This window comes from Cydia fagiglandana, chromosome 23 (assembly GCF_963556715.1).
Source record: "Cydia fagiglandana chromosome 23, ilCydFagi1.1, whole genome shotgun sequence".
Lineage (NCBI taxonomy): Eukaryota > Metazoa > Arthropoda > Insecta > Lepidoptera > Tortricidae > Cydia > Cydia fagiglandana.
Window position 1 is genome coordinate 4,714,467 of NC_085954.1, and position 25,560 is coordinate 4,740,026.

The 25,560-nt window shown below is 37.6% G+C and overlaps 2 protein-coding genes and 1 long non-coding RNA gene across 6 annotated transcripts in view; 2 read left to right on the forward strand and 1 right to left on the reverse strand.

Moving 5' to 3' along the window:
- The window catches only part of LOC134675876 (heterogeneous nuclear ribonucleoprotein L), a 678,145-nt gene that overhangs the window by 381,633 nt on the left and 270,952 nt on the right, over positions 1 to 25,560 (forward strand). The window lies entirely within an intron of this gene.
- LOC134675947 (uncharacterized) overlaps positions 1 to 25,560 on the reverse strand; it is a 205,412-nt gene that overhangs the window by 76,145 nt on the left and 103,707 nt on the right. The gene's annotated exons all lie outside the window — the stretch shown is intronic.
- LOC134675853 (uncharacterized) lies at positions 4,188 to 24,394 on the forward strand. Of its 2 annotated transcripts, XM_063534157.1 has the most exons (11): positions 4,188 to 4,398; positions 4,836 to 4,946; positions 11,361 to 12,066; positions 14,750 to 14,894; positions 17,437 to 17,633; positions 18,436 to 18,883; positions 20,859 to 21,232; positions 22,080 to 22,287; positions 22,751 to 22,920; positions 23,124 to 23,346; positions 24,183 to 24,394. In XM_063534157.1, the coding sequence occupies exons 1-11, from the start codon at positions 4,256 to 4,258 to the stop codon at positions 24,200 to 24,202; spliced, it is 2,745 nt and encodes a 914-aa protein (XP_063390227.1). In that variant the 5' UTR covers positions 4,188 to 4,255; the 3' UTR covers positions 24,203 to 24,394. The 2 variants fall into 2 exon arrangements, with proteins under 2 accessions (XP_063390227.1, XP_063390226.1); XM_063534156.1 differs by having other exon boundaries at positions 23,124 to 24,394.

Here is a 25,560-nt window from a genome sequence, read left to right on the forward strand (position 1 = left end):
AGCCGTTAATCTAAGTGAAAAATATACTTGTTTTCAATTAAACCGTTTCTCTAATTGAGCCAGATTTTGGCCGCCACTTGCTTGGCCATTGCCCAAGCTTGCAGTGAATTTACGACCCAACTCGGCAATCAGGGCTCCGACTTATGTTCGGACAGTTTTGACTTCGCGTTTAATGATTAATCACTTGAAATTGGAGAGGAATCTTAAACTTTAATTTGGAGAGACTTTCTGCCGTATTCGAACTTCAAGATATTCACAAGAGACGACACGTACTGGATCTATTCTAGATACGTTATAGTTTAGATATCAACTAGTTCTCTTTTGCAGCGCAATTCGGGCAACCAATGTCACTTTTACGTTAGATAGAGTAAGATATCTATAGATGTGAATTGGATCTCTAAGTCATATCCTGTGAAAATCGTTCAAGAGTATCTCCAGAATCGCGAAAATGTCAAATTTGACAGGTTAGATCTTAAACATATCGTTTTCGTATCATGGTGATGTCTAAAAAATATCTATTTCAAAATCCGAATCGGGCCCTTTCTCAGCTGGTTAAATGTTGTTAAAAAGAGCGAATTGAATGTATGATTTTCAGCATTCCGGATTGCCATTAAGGTTATAGTGACATGATTATCCACTTAAAATTGTGGAAAAAATAAATAAATTTTAAGTTGTATGGAGTTTTGTCAGTTGGGTTTGAAGGTTCAGGAGAAGGGACAGGATTAAATAAATGTGACAATGCGTATACTTCTACTGGCGCAGTCGGTAGATTACGTAGTGCGTAATTATACCTATAATACAATAACTATGGGCCCAATTCGAACAATGCTTATCATATATCACAGCGATAGGATACCGATCTGTCGATTTTATTTTATAAATTGTTGATGTATTGTTATTATTTTAGCTTATATGTAAATTCAATATTGACGTGTAAAAGTGCCTTTGTGGCCTATTGTGAAGTTTTGAAGTTGTTTGAAGTTTTGTCAATGTCAAAATCTGACGTTTTTGGTTGACGGAATGTCACTTTTGACACTGGCAGATCAGTATCGTGTCGGTGTGACATCTTATACTTATTGCTCGAATTGGACCGGAAGTAGAACATTCTTATAGTTGAACGAATTCGCCCGTTCGGTCCGGTTGTACCATCGGCGTCCTATTCATCATAACGAACGCGTATTGTCGATACGTCCGACGGTCGATGTCGCAATTTCCGTCGCCCAGTAGGGATGGATCGTTTAGTTTTTTTGTGTAACGAAACGTAACGTTTGGTATTGTTAGTAAATAACGGTAACGAAACATTTAGTGCGTCGCGTTATGACCAATGGAACAGAGGAACGGTCGGTAACAGTATTGTCTTGACGAGCTAAAACGGAGAAATTTTAGTAATAGTTTTGTTTTATTTCACTGATGATAGAACAGCAACGTGACAGGTGCGACGTTGTGACCATAGGTATACTAGTTATTAATTAGTTAACTCTGAAGTAGCCACATTGGTAATCATACTAATAATAATTAAGGTTATTACGCTGCACTCGACACTTTAAAAAATCCAATACCCCCTGGTGCCCGTTTCACAAAAGCTTATAACTTGTAATACAAGCGAAAGTCTCTTTTTACTTAGAACTTGAAATGTTGTTTTATGAAGTTGCTTTGTTTTACAAGCTCATAAGAGTTTTCGTGAAACGGACCCAAGTGGGAAAGTCGATGTGTATCAACGTATACTATTGGATAGTCCCTTCGGGGCGCCCTGGCGTTATTGAAGAGAATCTAGAAAGTTGTCTTTAAATTTTACCTAAAAAAGCAACGGTTTCATTAACAGTTTTGAATGATTCACGGTTAGTTTCACTAGACTTATATACAAACAATTAAAAACAAAACAATACAAAAGGTAACCATGGTTCATACTCGGTCGATATAAGTCTAACGGTTTCATTATTATTAGACAAACTTACCGATACAATAATACGGTGAATCTTCTTCTTCCTCGCGTTATCCCGGCATTTCGCCACGGCTCATGGGAGCCTGGGGTCCGCTTGACAACTAATCCCATGATTTGACGTAGGCACTAGTTTTTACGAAAGCGACTGCCATCTGACCTTCCAACCCAGAGGGTAAACTAGGCCTTATTGGGACTAGGCCGGTTTCCTCACGATGTTTTCCTTCACCGAAAAGCGACTGGTAAATATCAAATGATATTTCGTACATAAGTTCCGAAAAACTCATTGGTACGAGCCGGGGTTTGAACCCGCGACCTCCAGATTGCAAGTCGCACGCTCTCACCGCTAGGCCACCAGCGCTGCACAATAATACGGTGAATGCCAGTAAAAATATTATCATTGTTAAAAAAAAAACGGATTTTTCGAAACGGTTACTTCACAAAAACGCTGAGCCCTAGCGCCCGTTGTTCCGCGTTTTATTGCCGGGTCCGTAAGAGCTTGATTGATTAGGTCAAGTGGGAATGCTACAATATATACGTGCATGGCCGTTTTTGGAACTTTGGACGGTGACCGATGAGAGATGGGCTTTTTTTTGCTAGGACAGTTGATGTTTTGTGTTATTGTTGACGCGTAATTTATGTTATGATTGACTTTGATTAGATTAAACTTAGCTTGTTTCTTTATAAGCAAAATATATTTTTTATTTAATAATTAGGTAATTTGACATGATCTTTTATTGCCTCTATCTAGCCACATATTTGTAGGTATTCCCGTTTAACACATTGAGGGGGGGGGACCCGGTGGGCGGTAGGCGCTTTCCTCTACAAAGCGGGAAAACGCTAGAATCATATCAGCCAGAGGACGTCCACTGCTGGACATAGGCTTCCCCAAGACCATGACCCGGTCGGAGCATGGGCAGCAGCGTGGAGATACTGCGATCGCCAACCCGCATGCCAAGCGTGGCGATTATGGCATTCACCCCCCATGGAAGAGACACATAAAATAACTACCTATACAGATTTAAATTGCTTACTGTCATTAATGAGAAACAATGCAGCTAGTCCCTAGTCCCAAACTCGACTATTAAGGTGGTTCTCCTTATCTGAATTTCATACAATTGTATTTACAGATTTTCTCATAATAAGTTCATTTCCCGCACTTTAAACCTTGATCCATATCTTAATATGGATCGTTTGTTTTTGCAAAATGAAAAATTATGACCAGTTATTCAATGATATTATTTACAAATTCATTTAAAAATTTAGAAGATTTTGCTCTAACGCTTGTTTGTGTGAGTGATCTTTACGCTATCCATGTGAAACAAGATGGCGAGGTTAAGTTTAATCATAACCAACAAAGATGTCACTTTACCACAGGCTACCTGACTAAGTAGTGCCTAATTTGCTCGATAGGTGGTATTAGCGTAAAGGTATATGATTCACAAAATATATTGTACTGGTTTAGCTGACAAACCATTACCAGTAAAATTTAATCCCTTGATTAGTTATGTAGGTAACTACTAATCGCAGGTCAAGCCTGATTTGGTTTCTAAAGGGTTTCCAGGAATCTTCGACAATCATTTACCAGTTCCAATCTTGGATTGGCAGTAGGTAATAATTTATAATGATTTTAAATTATAATATTCTTTTTTTAATATTATAAATGCATTTTCATTGAATTATCAAAATTATTTCATTATTTATAACATTTCTAAAACATTATCATTGAGCCCGCGAAAGTGTGAAGGGTACTTTTATTCCATAGATAACCTGAGCGTTTTTCTACATCCATTTTTTCAAACTACCTACCTACCGCGTGATTTATTTCCCGTTCACTTTAAATTAGACTATGCTATACGGAATATCGCATGGTTTTAGTTGTGATCAGTTGGGATTTCATGGGTCGATTTATTTATACGGAAGACACCAAAACTCATTGTATATAGGTAAGTAATAAATGTCAAGTCATTAAAAATGTCAGTCCGTACAACAAAAGCCTAGATATTGTTGCCTTCATATCAGGCGATTCGTTTTCGCAGGGAAATGATGAGAATCACGATTCCTTCGGAGGTCAACTTCTACTAAGCATTAGTTCATACCCGGAATGACGCTGTGGCGACCACCGGCTCGCCACTCTCTACGCGCCTAAGTCCGCGCGCCTGCGCGATGCGCCACGTCCGTCGCTTAGCAACGACTCACAATACAACACACAATACCTTCTGCCTAAGAAGAAAAATCGTACGTTATTTTTAAATCGTTTTATAAATTTATGTAAATAATATTCTCCTATATGAATAGGAGAATATTATTTACATTATGATTATGAAACTTAGTTTCCCTTACATAGTTAACATGACAAGAACTAACAAAGCTGCATACAAGAAACATCAGTGGTCAGGTGGAAAAAGGAAACGGCGTCAAGTCCAAGCTGCCTTACAACACCATTATGGCACCAATTCGTAAGTATTTCACTGTCAATATCAAATCATACTAGGCTCTTCTAGGTACAGTCGCCATCAGATATATCGCAGCGGCCAAGGTATTCACAATATCTGAACACGCGCTCTAACGCCTTGACAATAGAGGCGTGTTCAGATATTTGTGAGCACCTTGGCCGCTCCAATATATCTGATGGTGACTGTACATGACACATCATCATCATCATCACTATAGTTAAGTAATTATGAATTTAAACTTTAAAAAATGTGCACTGCTGCACAACGACTACTACTCGTGCGCTGCCCGTATTCGACGGTTTTCTGCCATGTTGTTAATTTTGTAATTCTGCCTTTTTCAACCATTTATAATATTTCTTGTCCTCGCGGCTATGAGTATTACTCACAGAAATTTGCGGACCGAGTTGAAATTAACATAATAAATGGTATCATAATTCCAGAAGAAACGTGGCTTGGCGTAATGTTCAAATGAATAACCCACCTGACGTCACGATGTGTGACGATCCGTCAAATGCCCAAACGGTGATAAATAATGGTTCAACTAATGCTGAGTAAGTAAATTGATACCTGTTAGCGTTCTTAAAAGATAATGGCTTGTCACAATGTGTTTTGCATCAGGCGGTCTAGTGAAAGAGTTTGTGTAACTGGCAACCTTGTTCACTAGGGACGGGACGGTACCTACGGTAAGCATGATAAAGATATTGAAAGGAGAGTGAATGCTGGAAATCGTGTGAATCGAGCGCTTAACGCTTTTATGAGCTGCCAGAAGGTGTCGCAAAAAGCACGGTTGGCTGTTCATCATGGTGTTGGTGCCTACACTTATGTATGGTAGCGAAAGTTGGGTATGGCAGAAGAGACATCAGAGCCAAGTGAATGCAGTGGAAATGAGAGCGTTGAGAAGTGTGTGTGGTGTGAGATTGCAAGATGCTCGTAGTTTATACAAAAACTGGCCAAGTGCGAGTCGGTCTCGCGTTTCTAGGGTTCCGTACATAAGTCCAACTCACGCTTGACTGCACATTTCTTATAGGTTTTCCTGTCATCTATATATAGGTAAAGAACTATTTTGTATTTTTTTTTTTCAAAACTGAGTCCCATTCGTTTCTGAAATAAAGGGAGGGAAACGGTTCTCATATTTTTCGTCGAAAATGGTATGGCCGATTATCACTTCCCAACTCACGTTTGGCGGAATTTTATTTCGCCGAATTTTCATTTCCCAACCAAATGTTTTTTTTTTATTTGCCAACCGCACAGTTACCAACTAAAGGTTTGGTCTGTGTTTTATAATGTCAATTTTCAAAATGCCAACTTTCATGTCGTAGAGTGTATTTCGGTCAAATTGTGTTTTTAAAAAAACTAATTATAGCCAGCCTTTTATGAATGTAATATGACACCTTAGGGTATGGTGTTTTACGTACACTAGCGTCCCCCCCCCCCCTGACGCAACCCCCCTCCCCCCCTTTTGCATGAAATATGTCCCGGTTCACAGTTTTTTACATTTTTTGAGGAAAGTATAAATTTTAGGAAAAAAGTGTCAATGAACGGAATAGTCCTTAATAAATTCTTAATAAAAAACATTATATTCATTTTTTTATGTGATGCACCATATTCATGTATTAGCTTTTACTTAGGGTTTGAAACTCATTTATTATACACGGTCACGGTGTATAACATGAGGAAACCGAATAATTTTTACAGCGTATTCGCGATCATATTTAGAGACAAAAATATCCTATAAACTTTTTTTTAAATTCGCCTAGTTTCAGAGTTAATACCAATTAAAAAAAAAAACAAAATTTTAATGTTACATAGTGCAAAACGCCTTTTTGATGGCGACGTTGCTACTATGGAACGTAGTCTAAATATCCGTATTGATAGATGTCAAAAAGTGACAAGTAACACTTTGCAAAAACTAAGTTTTACGAAAAAAAAAGCAAAAATCCATTTTAACTGACAAGTTTACCAATAACATTTACTTCTTTTAACATTTACTACATTCATTAGGGTTTGCAATCCGGATCCGAAATGTATGAAATTATCCGGATCTGGATCCAGAGCCGCGGATCTTCCCATACATTTCGGTACGTCGTGCAAACCCTACTTCTTATGTACAAATATATATATTCACTCACAAACACTTGCAACACACTCTAATTTACAATATTTTGATGAAATAATCACTTTTTTACAAGTTTTTATTTAGTTTCACCTGACCGTTGTCTGTCTGTCTGTCTGTCTGTGTGTAATCAAATCTTGCAAGTTAAATTTGATCCACTTCCCAGTTTCCGATTGAGCTGAAATTTTTGCATGCATGTATAAATCGGATGACAATGCAATATTATGGTACCATCGAGCCAGTCTGATGATAGAGACAGGAGGTGGCCATAGGAACTCTGTGATGAAACAACCCAACCTAATTGTGTTTGGCGTTTTTAGAACTGTCTCGATGAGTATTAGTTGTCTGTCGTAAGAAAAGTATAGTCAGCGATAAAAGCTTGTACCAAAAATGAAATTTTTGACAAAAACTTATTTTTATTTCTTAATAAACTTTTCTCTAAAATTAATAATGGCTGAGATATTTGACCCGAAAGTTGAGAAAAATCTAGGACTTGGTCAAATTTACGATGGATGTTATGTCATTATAACATCTAATTAACCGACTTCCAAATCTCAAAGAAGGAGGTTATCATTATCAATTCGGTTGTATGTTTTTATTTTTTATGTTTGTTACTCCATATATCCGTCATCACTGGACCGATTTTGATAATTATTTTTTATATTGTATGTATATGCATATAGATTGGTCCCGTTTTTGTCAAAACCCAGTTCTGATGAGATCCATGAGGAATTGAGGGAACTCCTCAAATCTTAAAGGCATATATGTAATGATTTTTAGGTTTTTATCAACAAATTAAGCATATACATCCAAAAAAGTGACATTTGATGAAGTGGAACTGCTGATGATGATCAGAACGGAACTCTTCAACGACGCATAGTTCGCGTTTGGCGATTTTTCCTCTTCGTTATGTTTGTTAAGGAAGTTAAGTTTTTAAGCCACCTTTTTGTCAAGCTCGAGTTCTGATGATGGGATCCATGAGGAATCGAGGGAACTCCTCAAATCTTAAAGGCATGCGCATAGAAATTTTTGTATTTACATCAGAAAATCAAGCATTTTCATTAAAAACTGTCGCATTTCATGAAGTGGACTTGCTGATGATGACCAGAACAGAACTCTTCAACGACGCATAGTTCACGTTTGGCTATTTTTCGCCTGTGTTATGTTTGTTAAGCAAGTTAAGTTTTTAAGCCACATTTTTGTCAAGCTCGAGTTCTGATGCTGGGATCCATGAGGAATCGAGGGAACTCCTCAAATCTTAAAGGCATGCGTATAGTAATTTATGTATTTACATTAGAAAATTAAGCATTTTTATTAAAAACTGTCGCATTTGATGAAGTGGAACTGCTGATAATGACCAGAACCGAACTCTTCAACGACGCATAGTTCACTTTTGGCGATTTTTCCTCTTGGTTATGTTTGTCAAGCAAGTTAAGTTTTAAAGCGATTTTTCCTCTTGGTTATGTTTGTCAAGCAAGTTAAGTTTTTAAGCCACATTTTTGTCGAGCTCGAGTTCTGATGATGAGATCCATGAGGAATCGAGGGAACTCCTCAAATCTTAAAGGCATGCGTATAGGAATTTTTGTATTTTCATCAGAAAATCAAGCATTTACATTAAAAACTGTCGCATTTGATGAAGTGGAACTGCTGATGATGACCAGAACAGAACTCTTCAACGACGCATAGTTCACGTTTGGCTATTTTTCCTCTTTGTTATGTTTGTTAAGCAAGTTAAGTTTTAAGCCACATTTTTGTCAAGCTCGAGTTCTGATGATGGAATCCATGAGGAATCGAGGGAACTCCTCAAATCTTAAAGGCATGCGTATAGAAATTTTTGTATTTACATCAGAAAATCAAGCATTTTCATTAAAAACTGTCGCATTTCATGAAGTGAAACTGCTGATGATGACCAGAACAGAACTTTTCAACGACGCATAGTACACGTTTGGTGATTTCGAATTTCGATTATGATTTGGACTGCGGCCCGGATTCCGACCAGAACCGGACTCATCGGACCGGTTTGGACCCGTACCCGGACCTAGACTCGGACCCGGATTCGGACCCGGACCCGGACTCGGACCCGGGATCGGACCCGGACTCGGACCTTGACCCGGAAAACCACTATGATACCTAAACTAAATAAACTACTATGGTTACTAACCATAAAATGTAGGTACAAAATATGATGATGCCAAACCCCTCCCGCTCAAACCCCCGTACACCGCACCGCATGCGCCTTTAAGTGGGTTAGGTTAAGTTTGAACTGCGATCCTCACAGAACCGAACAAAAGTGGGTTAGGTTAGGTTAGGTTAGAGGAGAGAATGGGAGAGGATTGTGCCGTGAAGAGAGCGTACTTGGGACAACGAAATGAGAGACACCCGATTGGACGTCCAAGGTACAGCAGAAACGACGTCGTTGCTCAAGACCTGCTCAACCACGGCCATAGCGACTGGCGAGAGCTATTGCAAGACCGAGAAATATGGCGTGATCTGGTGTTGGAGGCCAGGACTCTTTTTGGGTCGTTGCGTCACTATAGTAAGTATTATTAATATCCAGAAAGGAAAATGGGGACTACCTACGTTTGTATGAAAAGGCGATTTATGGGCGGTGGTCGTCCACATTCATCTTAAGGCGGAAATTAATCTAATGAACGTTTTTGCTGACTGGACTGAGCTTATAAAAATAAATAATAATTTAAAAAAATACAATCTTGCCTTTTTTCAAATGACATTATTTATATTAAATATATTAAGAACGGGTCACTCAAAAAAATACAATCTTGCCTTTTTTCAAATGACATTATTTATATTAAATATATTAAGAACGGGTCACTCACGTATTTTAAGTCGAAAAACGCTCGACATTTTAAGATTCGATGTGCTCGATATGTCTGTGTCTCACGGAAGTTTTGTTAGACATTATTTATTGAGAAATATGCGAATTAAGTTATCCAAATAACGGTTACAAATAAGAAGTCCCTATCACAGAGTTATGAACCCTGGCAGAGTTGAATACATAATATTTAATGTCGATATTTAACTAAACATAAGACAAACTCTTTATTTCATTTACGCGAGCGGAGCCGCGGGCCCGCCTAGTCTTACATAACTTCGAATCTATGTATATTAAAATTATTAAAAAAAACATGTCCACCTTTGGGTTACTAATTTACATATGTGTACCAAATTTCAACTTATTTAATTGGTCTGGTAGTTTCCGAGAAAAGAGGCTGTGACAGACAGACAGACAGACAGACGCACCAGTGATCCTATAAGGGTTCCATTTTTTTCCTTTTGAGGTACGGAACCCTAAAAACAACAATGTATAGAATTGACATTACAACTGAGAAAGGTATGTTGAGAATTGAGATGGTTTGGACACGTGGAAAGAATGAGTGAAAAAAGGCTATTAACAAAGAGAGTGTATAAGGGTGAAGTGGAAGTTGGAATTGGAAGGGGTAGACCTCGGCAGACTTTCTCTGATCATATTGGGGAAATCCTGAAAAAAGGCCAGATCAAGAGCCCCCTAAACAGGCGAGCGTGTATGAGGAATTTTATGAAAGTGAAGGAAGCGAAAGAGGTATGTCAGGATCGTGGCAAGTGGAAATCCGTGGTCTCTGCCTACCCCTCCGGGAAATAGGCGTGATTGTATGTATGTTTCAAGTAGCAAAGTACCGTTCGAGCTGCTGAGATGAAAACAATATTTTTAGGAGTGGCACTCCATCATACATGTAAAGAAGAATGTTTTTTGTTCAGTAAAATCAATTGCGTGTGGCACAATGTTCGATAGGTCTTAAAACCAAGTAAGGCTAGGTCACAGACAAAACATGGCTAGGTTCACACTACGAAATATTTCTCATGTACAGTATAAGTACGAGGTTTTAGCAACAAAATTTCTATAGCAGCTTTGTCGTCCTACGTTGCGGACTACCGTGTTTGACGTATGATAACAGTGCGCGCCATTTTTTGAAATTTATAAAGAAACCCGCTGTTTTTGGGACCAGAAATCACCCAATCATTCCAACAAATAATGGAGGAATAGGCATTGCAACAATTATTACCAATACTGAAGAAATATGACGCTCTCTGGCGAATTTTTAGCAGTTTTTTTTCCCACATTCTTTTTTATTTTTCTGCAGAAAATACATAGCAGAAGAGCTATTTTCTTTTTTTTTTATTATGCGTAACATTTTCAAGAGTAAGTAGACCGACACTTGTGAGAAACGAAGCAGTACTGATGATGGACGGCAAAACAGTACCGTGTGTGAGCTATTTCTTGCTCCGTAGTCCTGCAAGGCGTACTACAATGTAGGAGCTAAAGAGGCACGGCCGAACCGAGCCATTTTCTCGCAAGCCGTTCGGCTTCTGGAGGACGCGAACGGCTCCGGACTCCCGACGGATTCCATCGCTTCTGCTATACCTACACAATGTATAAGCACATTGAAAATGCGCTCCCGGCGCGGCCCGACTCAGCCGCCCGCGGTAGGAATCGTACAGTAGGTATAAAGTAATAGCACAATCGCAGTAGGACTAACCTCGAAATCTCTAGAACAGTGCTGAAATTTGGTAGGGTAAGACCTCCAGTGAATGAACACTTAAGGAATTATCCAAGTTTGAAAAATCATTTCTCAGCATTCATTATTAATTTCAATAATTATCGGCAATTTAATGAATCCTCATTTAATAAATAAGAACGTAATTATTTATTCACTGGAGGGTTTACCCTATGTATGTATGTTAATTAAAGGTCTCTTCTTCATGTCCACACTATTTCCGTCACTATTGTCCGACATGCACTTGGCCGGTTGTTGAAAATCTTGAAATTGAAATATCATCAAATCATCATTTACAGAATCCCACTAAAAACGTACGCAAATAAGAATCCACCAACTGTTCGTTTTGAAGCCCCAATCACGTCGACCTCAAGCACACCTCGAGCAGTTGGCGATGAAGCACCTGCAAAACAGGTCGAAGTAAACTGGCCAAATCCTGACCCGGACGTGGAAAGTCACCAACTGTTGGTAGAGACGGTTCCCCACGAAACTTTAGGCGATCTATCTGGCTATCGGATTGTGGACATTAACCATGTCCTCCAATGGGCTTTTATCGTTGAAAGGCACAAAAACAGCTGCCCAGGTTCGACCATAAAATTTGTCAAAGAGACTAGAAACGGGTTTAATAGTGTTCTAACATTTCAATGTCAGATTTGCGGAAAGGTCTTCAAAAATTCGACTGAAAAAAATGAAGACATTAATAAAGCCTTCGTATGGGGCACAGTATCGGCCGGCAGCTACTACGCTGCTACAGCACACCTTACCAGCTGTATGGATATCCCAACAATGTCGAGCAATAAATTTCGCTCCATTGAAAAAGAATTGGGGGAGGTTTGGGAAAACCATTTAACTGAAGTAATTATGAAAGCTGGACAAGAAGAACGAGACATTGCCATTCAAAAGGGACAAATTAACGAGAACGGATTGCCATATACGACAGTGTATCTCGATGGAGGTTGGCTCAAACGATCATATGGTCATAATTATAATTCATCATCTGGAATGGTAAGATAACTTTATTTATTACTTTTAGACCGAGAGACAGTGATCGTTTAGCAAAAAAAAAATTAACTCCCTTGCGGTATGGCGGCCATTTGGAACCATCCGAAAAGTATGGCATGGTGATGTCCATGAATGGCTGCTCGACGATGATCACCTGTGCAAAAATTAGCTTGGCACAAATGATTGAATTGTTTTTTTTTTTAATTAATGTGTTCGCCTCAGTATGGCGGGCTGTCTACCGCCTACTTCTTTTTTATGGACTAGGTATCGAAAAATACGAGGATTTTTGTGGAACAAATCGTTCGACACTCGTATTTTATCCGACACGTTCGACTAACGCCCACGCGATTGGGCCGTCGGTACCAGCGCTATGACCATCATTTTTCTTTCCTTCATTACGTACTTAGACCCCTGACGAACCGCCATACTGGTACAAATGACCCAGTAAAATGTGTCACTGTCTTCCGGTCTATGTACTTTGACAACATATTTTTTCCCGTCCCATTCCAGCATACCTATAAATTCCTTACACGATTCACATGAATAAATAAATGAATATTAGGGGACTAATCAGTAATTTACATGTTATGCGAGACAATAAGAATAATTTATTTATTCGTAACATGCCAAAAATATCAGCTTGAGTGGTTACCTATCCGCCGCCGTAGAGACTTGCACATCTTATCTCTACTTTATAAGGTGCTGTTCTGCCCCTCTTCTCCAACTTACCTTGCAGAACGGTTTAGGTTTTTGGCGGATGGAAGTGACCACCGGCTGCGATCTAGTGCGGATCTATCGCTCGCTATTCCTCCCCACAAACACCGGTCTTACAATAAGTCAAAGTCATTCACGATACACTCTGTGAAGCTATGGAACGCGTTGTATCCCCGCTAAGGCAGTGTCAGTCTGTAGCGTCGCTGAAGGCAAAATTAAAGAGGTTATGGCAATAACACAAAATGTCAATTGAAGGACACGTACTGCCCTACTAAGCCGAGTGGCGCTATCTCAAAAGAAAATCCATTACGAATTTATACTTTAGTTTCTATAGCTACTTCTTTTAAGTCTCGCCGTCATGTACATTTTATCTTAGTTTGACTACCATTTCATATGTATCTCTCAGTTACTTAAAGGTTAGCTGGAAGAGATCCCTTAACGGGATAAGTTCGCCTTTGTACACATTTATTGTATTCTCTCTGTGTTATGTACTTGTTTTGTGCAATAAAGTGTTTACTACTACTACTACTACTAAAATACAATCGTTCATTATTCTTAATATGATATAGGTAGGGTTTGCAATCCGGATCCGAAATGTATGAAATTATCCGGATCTGGATCCGGAGCCGCGGATCTTCCCATACATTTCGGTAAGTCGTGCAAACCCTAGATATAGATATACCTGTTACCTATATCGTAATAAAAATGGTAATAGGCACTGTTATAATTAAGTAACCAAAGGACAACGAGTAATTTTGGTCCATATCCTCAATACTTATGAAACCTATGCCAAATGATAGCTTCAATGCTATCATTTATATTATACTATGACAGTTAAGTCAAAGTCGCGGGCCAACATGGTCTTGGCCCAAAGGGTAAAACGGGACCCTATTACTAAGACTTCGCTGTCCGTCCGTCCGTCCGTCCGTCCGTCCGTCTGTCACCAGGCTGTATCTCATGAACCGTGATAGCTAGACAGTTGAAATTTTCACAGATGATGTATTTCTGTTGCCGCTATAACAACAAATACTAAAAACAGAAAAAAATAAAGATTTAAATGGGGCTCCCATACAACAAACGTGATTTTTGACCAAAGTTAAGCAACGTCGGGAGTGGTCAGTACTTGGATGGGTGACCTTTTTTTTTTGTTTTTGTTTTGCATTATGGTACGGAACCCTTCGTGCGCGAGTCCGACTGGCAAATGACGAGAGTATAGCGTGTGGTTATATGTAATTGAATCTTAAGTGTAGCGTGGGACCTAAGACATGAGATAAAAAAAAATATGGACTCGTGTGGCATATACAACTTTTAGCATCTACAATGAGGATATTGTAGGAGGTAAAATAATATAAAAGAAATAGATTTATAAATTACGCGAAATGAAATCCTTTTAAACTGTAATTTCATTCCCACCAGTGTCTGTAGTTTCAGTGTGGTGCTGTAACACCATATTGTAACATCCCCATACTGTATCAATGCAAATAAATAATTTCTGATTTCTGATTTCCCATTCCCGTTCTTGTTCCCAGTTATACAACCTAGATCCTAGCTTGACGACCACGCGACAATTAGAATAAATGTGGCTTTCCATCAGAGAAGGATCCTTATGCATCATGTGTAATAACGACCTTTCTGTCAGAATTTCGGATAGGACCTTTTTGCACTTGAAGCATAAGGACCCTCCTCTGATAGAAAGCCACAAATGATTTTACAAATTCATAATATGTAGGTGTAATATATCACAAAGTCTAGGATTTTGTGTCTAGTGTTATAGTTTTTAGAGAGTTTTCACATTGCCCGATCCGATATAGGATGATTCGGATGAAAGTAAAACGTGAGACATACCTAGGTATGTGTATTTCTGTATTTATTTATTCATTTAATAAATAGTTATTACCTACTACAGCACGACAGATAACGCAAAAAAGGCGGACTTTATTATACTTTATTAATGCTAATTACACTGTTTTAGGCTTGTATTATTGGAAAGGAAACAAAGAAGTGCTTATTCCTAGGGATACGTAATAAGTATTGTTACCACTGCCAATATTACGAGAAAAAAAATATGAAGCCAACAGAACATGTCTGTTTTAAAAATTTCAATGGACCTTCAACAGGTGCGTTTCATTACTTATTCATCATCATCTTCTTCGTCGGTATCACTCTTGACAGAGTAGTCGTGATCATCACTTCAGGTGTTGGTGACAAGCTTCACAACACGTCGCCACTCTTCTCTGATGGCCGCCTTCCTCGTACAACCATGGAGTGATGATAAGCCATTTACTGCCGCTTTTATCTGGTCAGTCCACCTCATAGGCGATCTTGCTGGTGGCCTGGTACCCTCAACCTTTCCCAGGACCACAAGTCGCTCAATAGCCACCTCGGCATACGTGACCAAAAAAGGTGAGGATACGAGACTGCACCAAACATTATAAACGCCGCTTCAGCCGCTTGATGCCGAGTTCTCCACGTATAGACTCGTTGGTACGGAATTCAGTCCACGTATAAGGACTGTTCATTTTATTAAGCGGACACACAAAAAAGTATAAATTACATTTTTCTAATTCTGGAATCGCTTTATTTAGATAAATATAATAAAAACGGTAACCAACGCAAAACATTTTAATATAAATATAGTATAATATAATAACATCGGTAAGATTTTCGTACTTTTACACGGTTGCGCCGTTCAAGTGCCTGCACATCAGTTTTTGACACTTTTTGACAAGTTGTAAACAACATTCGTTTGAATTCTTTCAATGTTTTAGCTTCTCATCTACCCTTTTTTAAGCGCATCTTCACATTGGTCTAGTGCCACTCGATGGAGTGGAGTTCCGGGCAATTAGATGAGTTGACTTGTTTTTGAACGAAATCAATGTTTTTCAAATTCAGTAGCTTCACTTTCTGACCAGCATAGTGGGCACTTGCCAAATCAGGCCGAAATGAAGAGGTGACATTATGCGTCTGATAGACTGATAGTACTCGTTATTAGATGCATTATTTTCTGTAAATGTCGCAACCAAAGTTCATGTCGCAAAATAGAACAAACTTTTTAAGGCCACAGGAACCAATTGCCTGCCAGACAAGGACTTTCTTCATGAATTGGTCAATTTTGATGTTACTCTCCTCGTCGAATATATGATCTTCTACAACGGCATGGTAGCATCAGGGCCATTGGTAACGTACTACAGCAACATTTTACGCATTTTCCGTTGTCCATTAAAATGCTACGAAATTTATCTTAATGTAAAATGTAGTACAGTTTGACGCTTCTTTTTTTCGATTGTTTTCGCTGCTCTGTAATTCTTTTGTCCATTTTTTTCTTTTTATGGGTCCATTTATTGTACATACTTCTTATATTTTAATCTGTGCCTACTCTAACGCCTGCTGTCTTAGGAATTTCGCGAACCGATAAGTAATTTATTGATTTTAACAGCCGCATGACAATACTTTTGTTTCTGGATTGGCCGGGCCGCTTCTGTGCCGGGATTTTGTAAAATCTTCAAGCATATGATGCTCTCCAAATGTTTTAATTATTTTATTCACGTTTAACTTGGAAAATATGTACATATTTACGATTTTTCGCAGTGAATACTAGCCTGTGCATCCTTATTGCAGAACTAACTTGCTATGTTCCAAATTTGTTCGGTCCTTCGGGAAAAATATTTGACTATTATGGGAACAAATATGTAGCAATTGATAAATAAGGGATTGTTGATTATATTGTTATGAGCTGTACGTCAATTGATTTTAAATTCGCCGATTAAAAGAGGTGTAAGAGTGTCCGCTTAGTAAACTGAACAGTCCTTAAGTTATTCCATTCTGTGTTCATCATACAGAATGGATTAATTTACAGGTCTGAATATAAAGAAACTAAAGTAGTTGGATAGCATTTTTACAAATCGGTACCTTCGTGTTTTTTTTTTCATTTACTGAACGGGACTTATCGCGTATTTAATTAATTTTTAAATTCACCTCCGACGTTTGGAGGACGGTGTTGTCCCCGTGGTCTCAAAAAATACTGGCTAATGTTGACATAAGTACACCTAAACATCTTTAGCCGATGCGCACAAGAAGATGTTGAATTGTTGATGTCAACTTAAGCCAGTCTTCTCCGAGAACGCGGAGTCGGCCGTGAGTCGTAAAACTTAATTCGTAATAAAATCGGGAAAGTTTCTGTCAGTTTAGAGGGTGTGTGTGTTTGTGTCAGTATCAGTGTGGGTTTGCAATCCGGGATCCGAAATGTATGAAATTATCCGGATCTGGATCCGGATCCGCGGAGCTTCGCATACATTTCAGATCCTTTGTGCAAACCCTAAGTGTAATATGTGTTTTTTATAAAATTTAAAATATTTACAAATAAAAATATTTAAACGATTAAAGTAGTTTTTGGGGTGTCATTGTATTCATGCACACTGTTTTTACTAATTTCATAATTTGTGCTAAATAAATCATGCTAAGACGGTCATATGATACAGGTATTTATCCATACAATATATGACAATTTTAGAAAATCAAATATATGACGGATAAATCCGTCAAATACTTTGAACTAAAGTTTGTTCTCGTTTTAACTCAGATCTCTATTTGTAATTTTATGGCTATTACAAATCCATGACTACAGTATTAAGGTTTAAGTTACTATTTTTCTCCTGACAGCTATGGAGGCAGACATAGTCATTGAAGGCTTTAAAAAAAGTGAAGAAATGCATGGACTGCAATATAAATCCTTCATTGGTGACGGCGATTCATCCGTTTATGCCCATATAAAAAAAAATATACCGTATGGACATAAAGTCACTAAAATCGAATGCAAAAATCACCTCGTCAAAAATTATACCGCGGGCTTGTATAAGGTAATTATTAAGTGCGTGCGGTTATGTGAGAGATGGGCATCATTCGAATAAACTTCTATCTGAATGATCATTCTAATAAAGAATAATTCGCGATATTTTTATTCGCGGATGATTTATTTGCGAATGATTTAGGTACCTTACGGCGGTTGGCGCTTACGCTATTATTAACGCCGCTCCAATATTATTGCGGCGCTATGTGACCTAAATGCCAACCGCCATAAGGTACCTTTTACCTTGGAACGTCACATTCTTTGTTATTTCATATCTAGTGAATCTCTAATTCATTTCCCGAATCGAGCCAACAGTTGCCAAATCTTTCGAAACCGTGAAAACTTTATAAGATATTCCAATAAAATTATTCGTGGCAATTCATTCGACGAATAAATCATTCGCGGATGAATTATTCAATAATCATGTGACATTTTTATTCGTCATTCGCGATAATTTTTGTTATTTTCATTCGTTATTCGTCATTCGAATAAAATTTGCCCGTCTCTGGGTTATGTGGACATGTTGTGAATCTAATAGAAGGGCACATAGTTTAGGACTCATTATCTGTTTGTTTATTTGTTCAAAAGAAAATATTACTTCAAATTTCAGACGAACAGACAGACTTAACGAAACTATAAAGATAACGTTTCTGCTGTTTTTCATATTGAGATCATATTTTTAAATTATTGTTTGTTGTTTACCTAATTATAAGAAATAAATAAATAAAGTACGGATACGGAACCCTAAAAATGAAGGGATTTTATTAACAAGTTATAATATCATAGTAAATATTTGTGGTTTTTGTTTTTAGATTTTGACTAATACAAAGCTACCCCTGCTAGGTAGAAATATGCTAAAGCCAAGAATTGAGAATTTGACCATTGTGACAAGAAAAGTAATCATCCACTGTCACAAAGATCCGAATCGCCTTCGAAAAGATTTGAAGAACGTGGCCTATCACGTTTACGGCCGTCACATGGAGTGTCAACCATATTATTGTAATTACACAGAGGCCAATGACGAACACCCAAAAGTAAATGAAGACAAAGATCTCGTGACAATAATGACAACCAAGGCACCTGGAGTTTGGGCAAACATCTGTGCCGCTAATGAACATATTTTATCTAAGTCCCACAGAGTGAGTAATGAGACCACGAACGTAGCAGAAAACTTTATGAGCTTGGTGAATAAATTCACTTGCGGCAAGCGACTCAGCCTTGGAAAAGGTGGTTCGTATCAAAGAAGAGTCCTTCTTGCAGGTAAGTGAACAAAAAAAAAATACCGTCATATCTTAAGCTAATTTCACAAACTGTCATTGTATAATGGGCTTCAAAAAGGGGCTCTGGACCGATTTGTCCACAATTCTATTTCGTCACCTTCTCAACTTGTCATTATTTTATTTTATTTACTTGATATTATTATAACAGTCCTTATTCTTCATCATTCCTACATCGTCACTTTCCTACCTTTTCCACATACCTATGTGGTCCACTGTACTAACTCGTCCACATAGCTCTCCCAACGAAAACCAAAAATTGCTAATCGGGGGAAATAATTCGTGTGTAAAACGTATTTTAGCATAGTTGTAAGGAATGGCGTATTAAACAACATAATAAAAGTACTAGGGTGTCCTACCTCCGGGGTCAGTTTGGCGTGCTATTCTTGGGACTAGGGTTTGCACGATGGATCCGAAATGAATGGGAAGATCCGCGGATCCGGATCCGGATTACAAACCCTACTTGGGACATCCTAAATATCAACTTTGTAGGAAATTTCAAACAGATTATTTACGTATGAGACTATTTTTTGTTAAGGGCTACCGTTTACGAATTATTTACGAAAAACTGTCAAAAGGGACCTTTAAACTCGCCCTACCCGTTAGCTTCACCCCCACTTCACTTTTAGTCGGTTATTTAATACACCATCCCAACAACTATGCCAAAATACGCTTATACACGAATTATTTCCCCCATTTATCCTTGGTTTGATGGCCTAACAGGGAAGTCGCTTTCAATAATATCTTATCTCTCTTCGAAGGCCGCAAAAATATGTGATACGCTCTTATAGCTTTACATATAAGATCTGTCAGATATTTTTGCGGCCTTCGTTATGTAAGATATTATTGCACAATGCTGGAATTAATGGAGATCAAAACCATTGGCGAACAATTAGATAAAAACCGAAGAATTGCGAGTCTGACTCGCCCACCGAGGGTTCCGTACAAATCTTACTTATTTTTTGCATTTTTTTTACAAATATATACTTTTCATTTTTTTCCATGTACTTGTAGTGTAAGACGGGAAGTACCCTATACATTTTGATCTGAGCAAGAGTTTGCAATCTGGATCCGAAATGTATTAAATTATCCTGGTCTGGATCCGGATACGCAGATCTTCGCATACATTTCAGATCCGTCTTGCAAATCCTAATAAATGATAATAAATAATTTTGGCCACCTTAGCCTATGGAGACTAGCAAGCAACGCTAAGTGGTTTTCGTAGTCTATGGATGTTACTATATTAAGGGGGTCACATGCGCGTTTCTAGACTCAATGATTATTATAGTTGAGTTAGGAGCCCATACATTAAAAATACCCAATTGCAGTTTGGTAATCGAAATCCTAATGCAAGAATTACAGTCGACGAGTAGAAAAAAACTTATATTAGGTTTGTATAACAGTTTCATTGTAATTGAGCCTGTTTCCTGAACTAGGACAAAGCCTGTGACTCAGGATTCAGTGATACCTCTGAGGAAAGTGCTACAGGTTCTTTTATGAAGTTAAGTATTTAAAGTATAAAAGTATATGGTCTTCATTTCAACCCAATGTCTTCATTTTTAACAGACTACTGGATAGATTTGACTGAGACGATCTTGTACTGATTTGATTGGGATCATTTTCGTCAGGTCAGGATCTAATATGAAAACATCTGATGAAATCGAGGTTACTCTTTAAAGGTTTCAGGTTCACTAATACTTAATGTTTTTCATTACACTTGCGATACAAAAATTAAGTATAAAGACAAAAAACTGTCAATTATCGCATTAGAAACTTCATAACTCCCTAGGGAGAACGCTTTTTCTATAACTCCCGCTAAACCTGCGTGCATTTACACATTTACTGAGCGAGTGTGATGAAAACATCATTTGTCATACTGATGAAGGCTTACTGATGGAGATTTTTAATATATGTAGTTAGTCGGCTCTTTTTTGCTAAAGATTATATTTATTTTTTAGGTTTGTCACAAACGACTGGATATAGTTGGCACAAACAAGCATGGCTTAAAACCTCCAGCCATAATATTGGCCAACATTTCCAACTTTACATAAAAAGGAAAGAACTTATCCGGATGCGACGCCAAAGATGTCCAAGGACGCGCAATTTTAAACCTACTGTCATTAAACCCGACAAAGACTATGGTCCCAAAGCATGCGATCCTGTTGACTTGAGCCGAGAAGATATAAAAAGAATAGGGCAAGAAAAGCTTATGGAACTGCAAGTGACACCCGACCAAATCGCTGAAATAGAGCAACAAACTAAAGATCAGCATGATAACGAACTCTACAACGTGATCAGGAGTGATAGATTGACTGCAAGCCAATTCGGGATGGTAATTAATTACTCTTCCTGAGACCAAGATAAGTCTGCAAAGATTTTGTTAGCAAACTCAGTGCAAGTGTTATTTTAAACGTCAAACTTTCATGAAATTTTGACTTATAAATAACACTTGCACTGCGTATGCTATCAAAATAGTTGCAGACTTTTCTTGATGGTCTCACTCTAGCAACATATTTACTCTACATTTTTTTTCCTATGAACTTGTCTGAAATGTATATGCAACTATCTGTAGACTGGACATATTGGACCGGAATATGAACAGAACCTTTTGTATTGATTTCGAGCTCACGATATTTTCACGCAGTTACATGCATCTTGTTTATGGGTAACTGATAGGGTTTGCACGACGGATCCGAAATGTATGGGAAGATCCGCGGATCCGGATCCAGATCCGGATAATTTCATACATATCGGATCCGGATTGCAAACCCTAGTAACTGATGATAGCGGGCGGGTGTCTCAGTATAGGTGTAGTAGACCGCGCTCGCTCTACCCTTAGGTATTCGTGTGCGTCGGTTGCGTTCGCTTTCAACGTTATTACTGAATCGCGATTAGAAAGGGATTGAGATAGCTGTCAATCCATATTGATTTTGACGTAAGTGTATGGAAATCTGTTATTTCTAATCCCTTTCTGATCGCGGCATGATAATACCACTAGTCGTATTCACACTTGTTGGTATGTCCACGCACACTAAACTCACAGTGTCACTACGCGTGTTTGATTCGGATATCACTACAAAAGGTTATCACGGTCCATATCCCGGTCGATATAAGTCTAGTGAAACTAACCGTGAATCATTCAAAACTGTTTTCTGTAGACTATAATTTTTTCTAACCAGGTATGCAAACGACGAAATAAAACTCCTTGCCACAATCACGTGAAACAAATTTTGTATAAAAACAATATTTTAACATCTGATATGAAATACGGGCAGCATAACGAAGCTGTTGCAAGGACTCTTTTTGAAACCACAACGAATAAAAAAGTGGAACGTGCGGGTTTATTTATTGATAAACAATACGGATTCCTAGGCGCAAGTCCAGATGGTAAATATGTATCTGCAAAGAATCTTTGTTTGAAACTATGACAAGCACAGTCAAGCGCAGTCTTATTAATGCTAATATTATTAAAGTGAAACTATTATTCTATCGCCCAAATGTTTTAGACTGTCTACTAGCATGTCGCATTACATTAGTTACAGCATTAGTAAAACTCTACTTCATTTCTAGTACCTAGAGTTCATAGTCTGAAAGCGAGGACCTATAACACCAAAATAGTCAAAACAAGAGTTCATGTCTCTCTGAAATAAGCATCATCATCCAATTCCCATCGATTGCTGGTTACTCGCAACTCGCAAGCATGTAGACATCTCGAAAACTCCAGTGTAACGTGACCATGAGATTGATGAGATCCATTTGTCGAAATTTTTCAGTTTAATGCCTACAATCCGAAAAAAAATTTTACTTGCATCGTAGTTTCCTAAAACCACTCAATAAATTTTTATTTTAGGTATCATTATTGATGAGAATGCTCTACTTGAAATAAAATGCTTTCCATCACTGAAAAGAAGCCAAGAAAGCATTGAAACCGCGGCTGAAAGCCGCGGAAATAAGTTTTGCTTGAAATATAATAAGGAAGGTAAATTGGTTATGAACACAAACCATAATTATTATTACCAGGTGAGTATTTTATTGTGTATAATAACTTTATTCAGATAATATTAATTATAAATACAATACTAACAAATCTAAATATGCGTGTAAACATAATCCCAACTTATTCGACTTGTTCTTGTAGTGTTTTAGTTTATATAATTTTTCTTCGTGGATTACATTTATCAAATAAAAGTTATAACTTAATGACTATTATATTGTATTACTAGGTGCAAGGACAACTGCGTATTGCTGACATGGCAAAATGTTATTTTGTCTGTTTTATTGACCCTGGGATAAATATGACTATAATCGAAGTAGACCGAGACGAGGACTTTATACACAATATGATACCAAAACTCGTATCTTTTTACAAGAACTGCATCGTCCCCGAGCTCATTCTGCGAAGAGTTCCAAAAAACCAAAAATGCGTCGAAATTTCAGACTTGCCTGGTACGTTACAGATTTATTTAAGATTTACCCAGGATGGAACAGAGGTGGTATATTTATTCAAAGTGTAGTTGAATTGTTGTTTTTGTACACAAATTGTATATCCGTTTGCCTGATTCAGTCCTAGATATATACTTCTTACTTTTAGTTCATCTGATGTTGGAGCCAGGAGGTTGATTTGCTAACTCAATCTACTAGAGTTCAATTTGTTCAAAAAGTCCTTCACATTATCTTTAGCATAGTCAACGATGGAACTATAAAGAAAGAGAGAAATTGGGCGTCTTTTGTTGTTTTACAGAATTAATATAATATTCATTCCTATGTATAGTTATCATTATTTAAATGAACTCAACACGGGATGAGCTGTGGTTAAAGTATAATTTGTGTTAATTTATAGTCAATAATTAGTTTTTGGTAAAAAAAAACATTTTTGGTTTGGTATATGTTATTATCAATGACTGCAGTTTTCTTTCCATAGGCAACAAACAACAACATTCAGACAAATCTAATAATCCCAAACACAATTAGCTTGCGTTGTTTTATCACAGAGTTCCCATAGACACCTTCTGTGTTCATCATCAAATCAGCTCTATGTCATAATAATATTGCATATTGTCATTGTATTATGAGTGCAAAATATCAACTCAATCGGAAATCGGCTAGTAAGCCTTATTTAGCTTCCAAAATTTGACCTACACTAACATACATACTTATGGCGTTATTCATAAATATAGGTATTCATAAAACATTTAATTTCAAGTACTTTTAACTATTGTAATTTCGACTAGATTTTTTAAACTTTTTTATCCTTTCCTATAATCAATTATGATCGTTTTTAGCTGATCATCAAAAACAATAAACGTCGGACAACGGACAGTTCACGTCACGTCATCCCTGTAAAGATGAAAAAAAAATAGTATAGTATTTGTAAATATATACTCATGTACATAGTAAAATCATGTTGTTTAATTGATAGTGCCTACAAAAAGAAAATACGTTTATTTCCATTATTTATCCAATGTTTCGCCCTGAAAACTCTGAAATACATGCTAACTAGCATGTATAATGATTATAATGAATGATTGATTTATTTGAGGAATATAATTTTAATTTAGTTTTATTGGTAATATAAAACTAAATTAAAATTATATTTTATCAATTTGATTAGCTGACTGATGCACGGATCTAAAATGTATGCGAAGAACCGCGGATTCGGATCCAGATCCGGATAATTTCATACATTTCGGATCCGGATTGCAAACCCTATGTGCGGACAACCAATCTGTCCGTATTTTATTTACTGTAAGCTTATTTTTAGGGTTCCGTACCTCAAAAGGAAAAAAAAGAACCCTTATAGGATCACTCGTGCGTCTGTCTGTCTGTCTATCTGTCTGTCTGTCTGGCTGTCCGTCTGTCACAGCCGATTTTCTCCGGAACTACTGAACCAATTAATTTGAAATTACTACTGATTCTAAAATTTTGGAAAAACTACATAAAATAAATGATGTGTTAAAAATTGGGTATCGTCTTGGGTCGTCCCATTCGTTTTTCGTCAAGTTCTTACATTAGTCCTATTCTGCTTTCGTCACTCATTCTTCATTGATCACAATCGTCGGTGGCTTTCAATGTAGAATGAGTGACGAAAGCAGAATAGGACTAATTTAAGAACTTGACGAAAAACGAATGGGACCACCCAAGACGATACCAAAAATTGTGTTATATACGAAACCAGGAACGCGAGTCCGACTCGCACTTGGCCGGTTTTTTTTTGTTGCTATATTTCCATACATCATTCCGAATCCAATGAGGTACGTTATGTCACACGTATTTTTAGGATTAGTAAGTATCTCTAATTTTCACCATTTTAAACTTGACGACGAAACTACACTCTGCGTGTACACGGTGGCTAAAAAATAACTGCATTCCCGTTGCCAGGGAGGTTTTGGATTTACACTGAGCAACTTTTGCGAAGTAAAAATTTACCCTTCCATAGAAAATGGACCAGCCAAAATGTTTGAAACAGCAAATTTTTTTTTTCACGATTTCGTGGTTGGTTCCATAGTAAAAGTAGTTCAGTATAATCCCAAAACCTCTCTGGCAACGGGAATGCAGATATTTTTAAGCCACCCTGTATATGTACTGGAAATAGATAAGAATGGGTATCTTTGGCTAGGCACTCAGTTTTGCACCGTAGCGAACGAAACTCTAAGTCTCTCT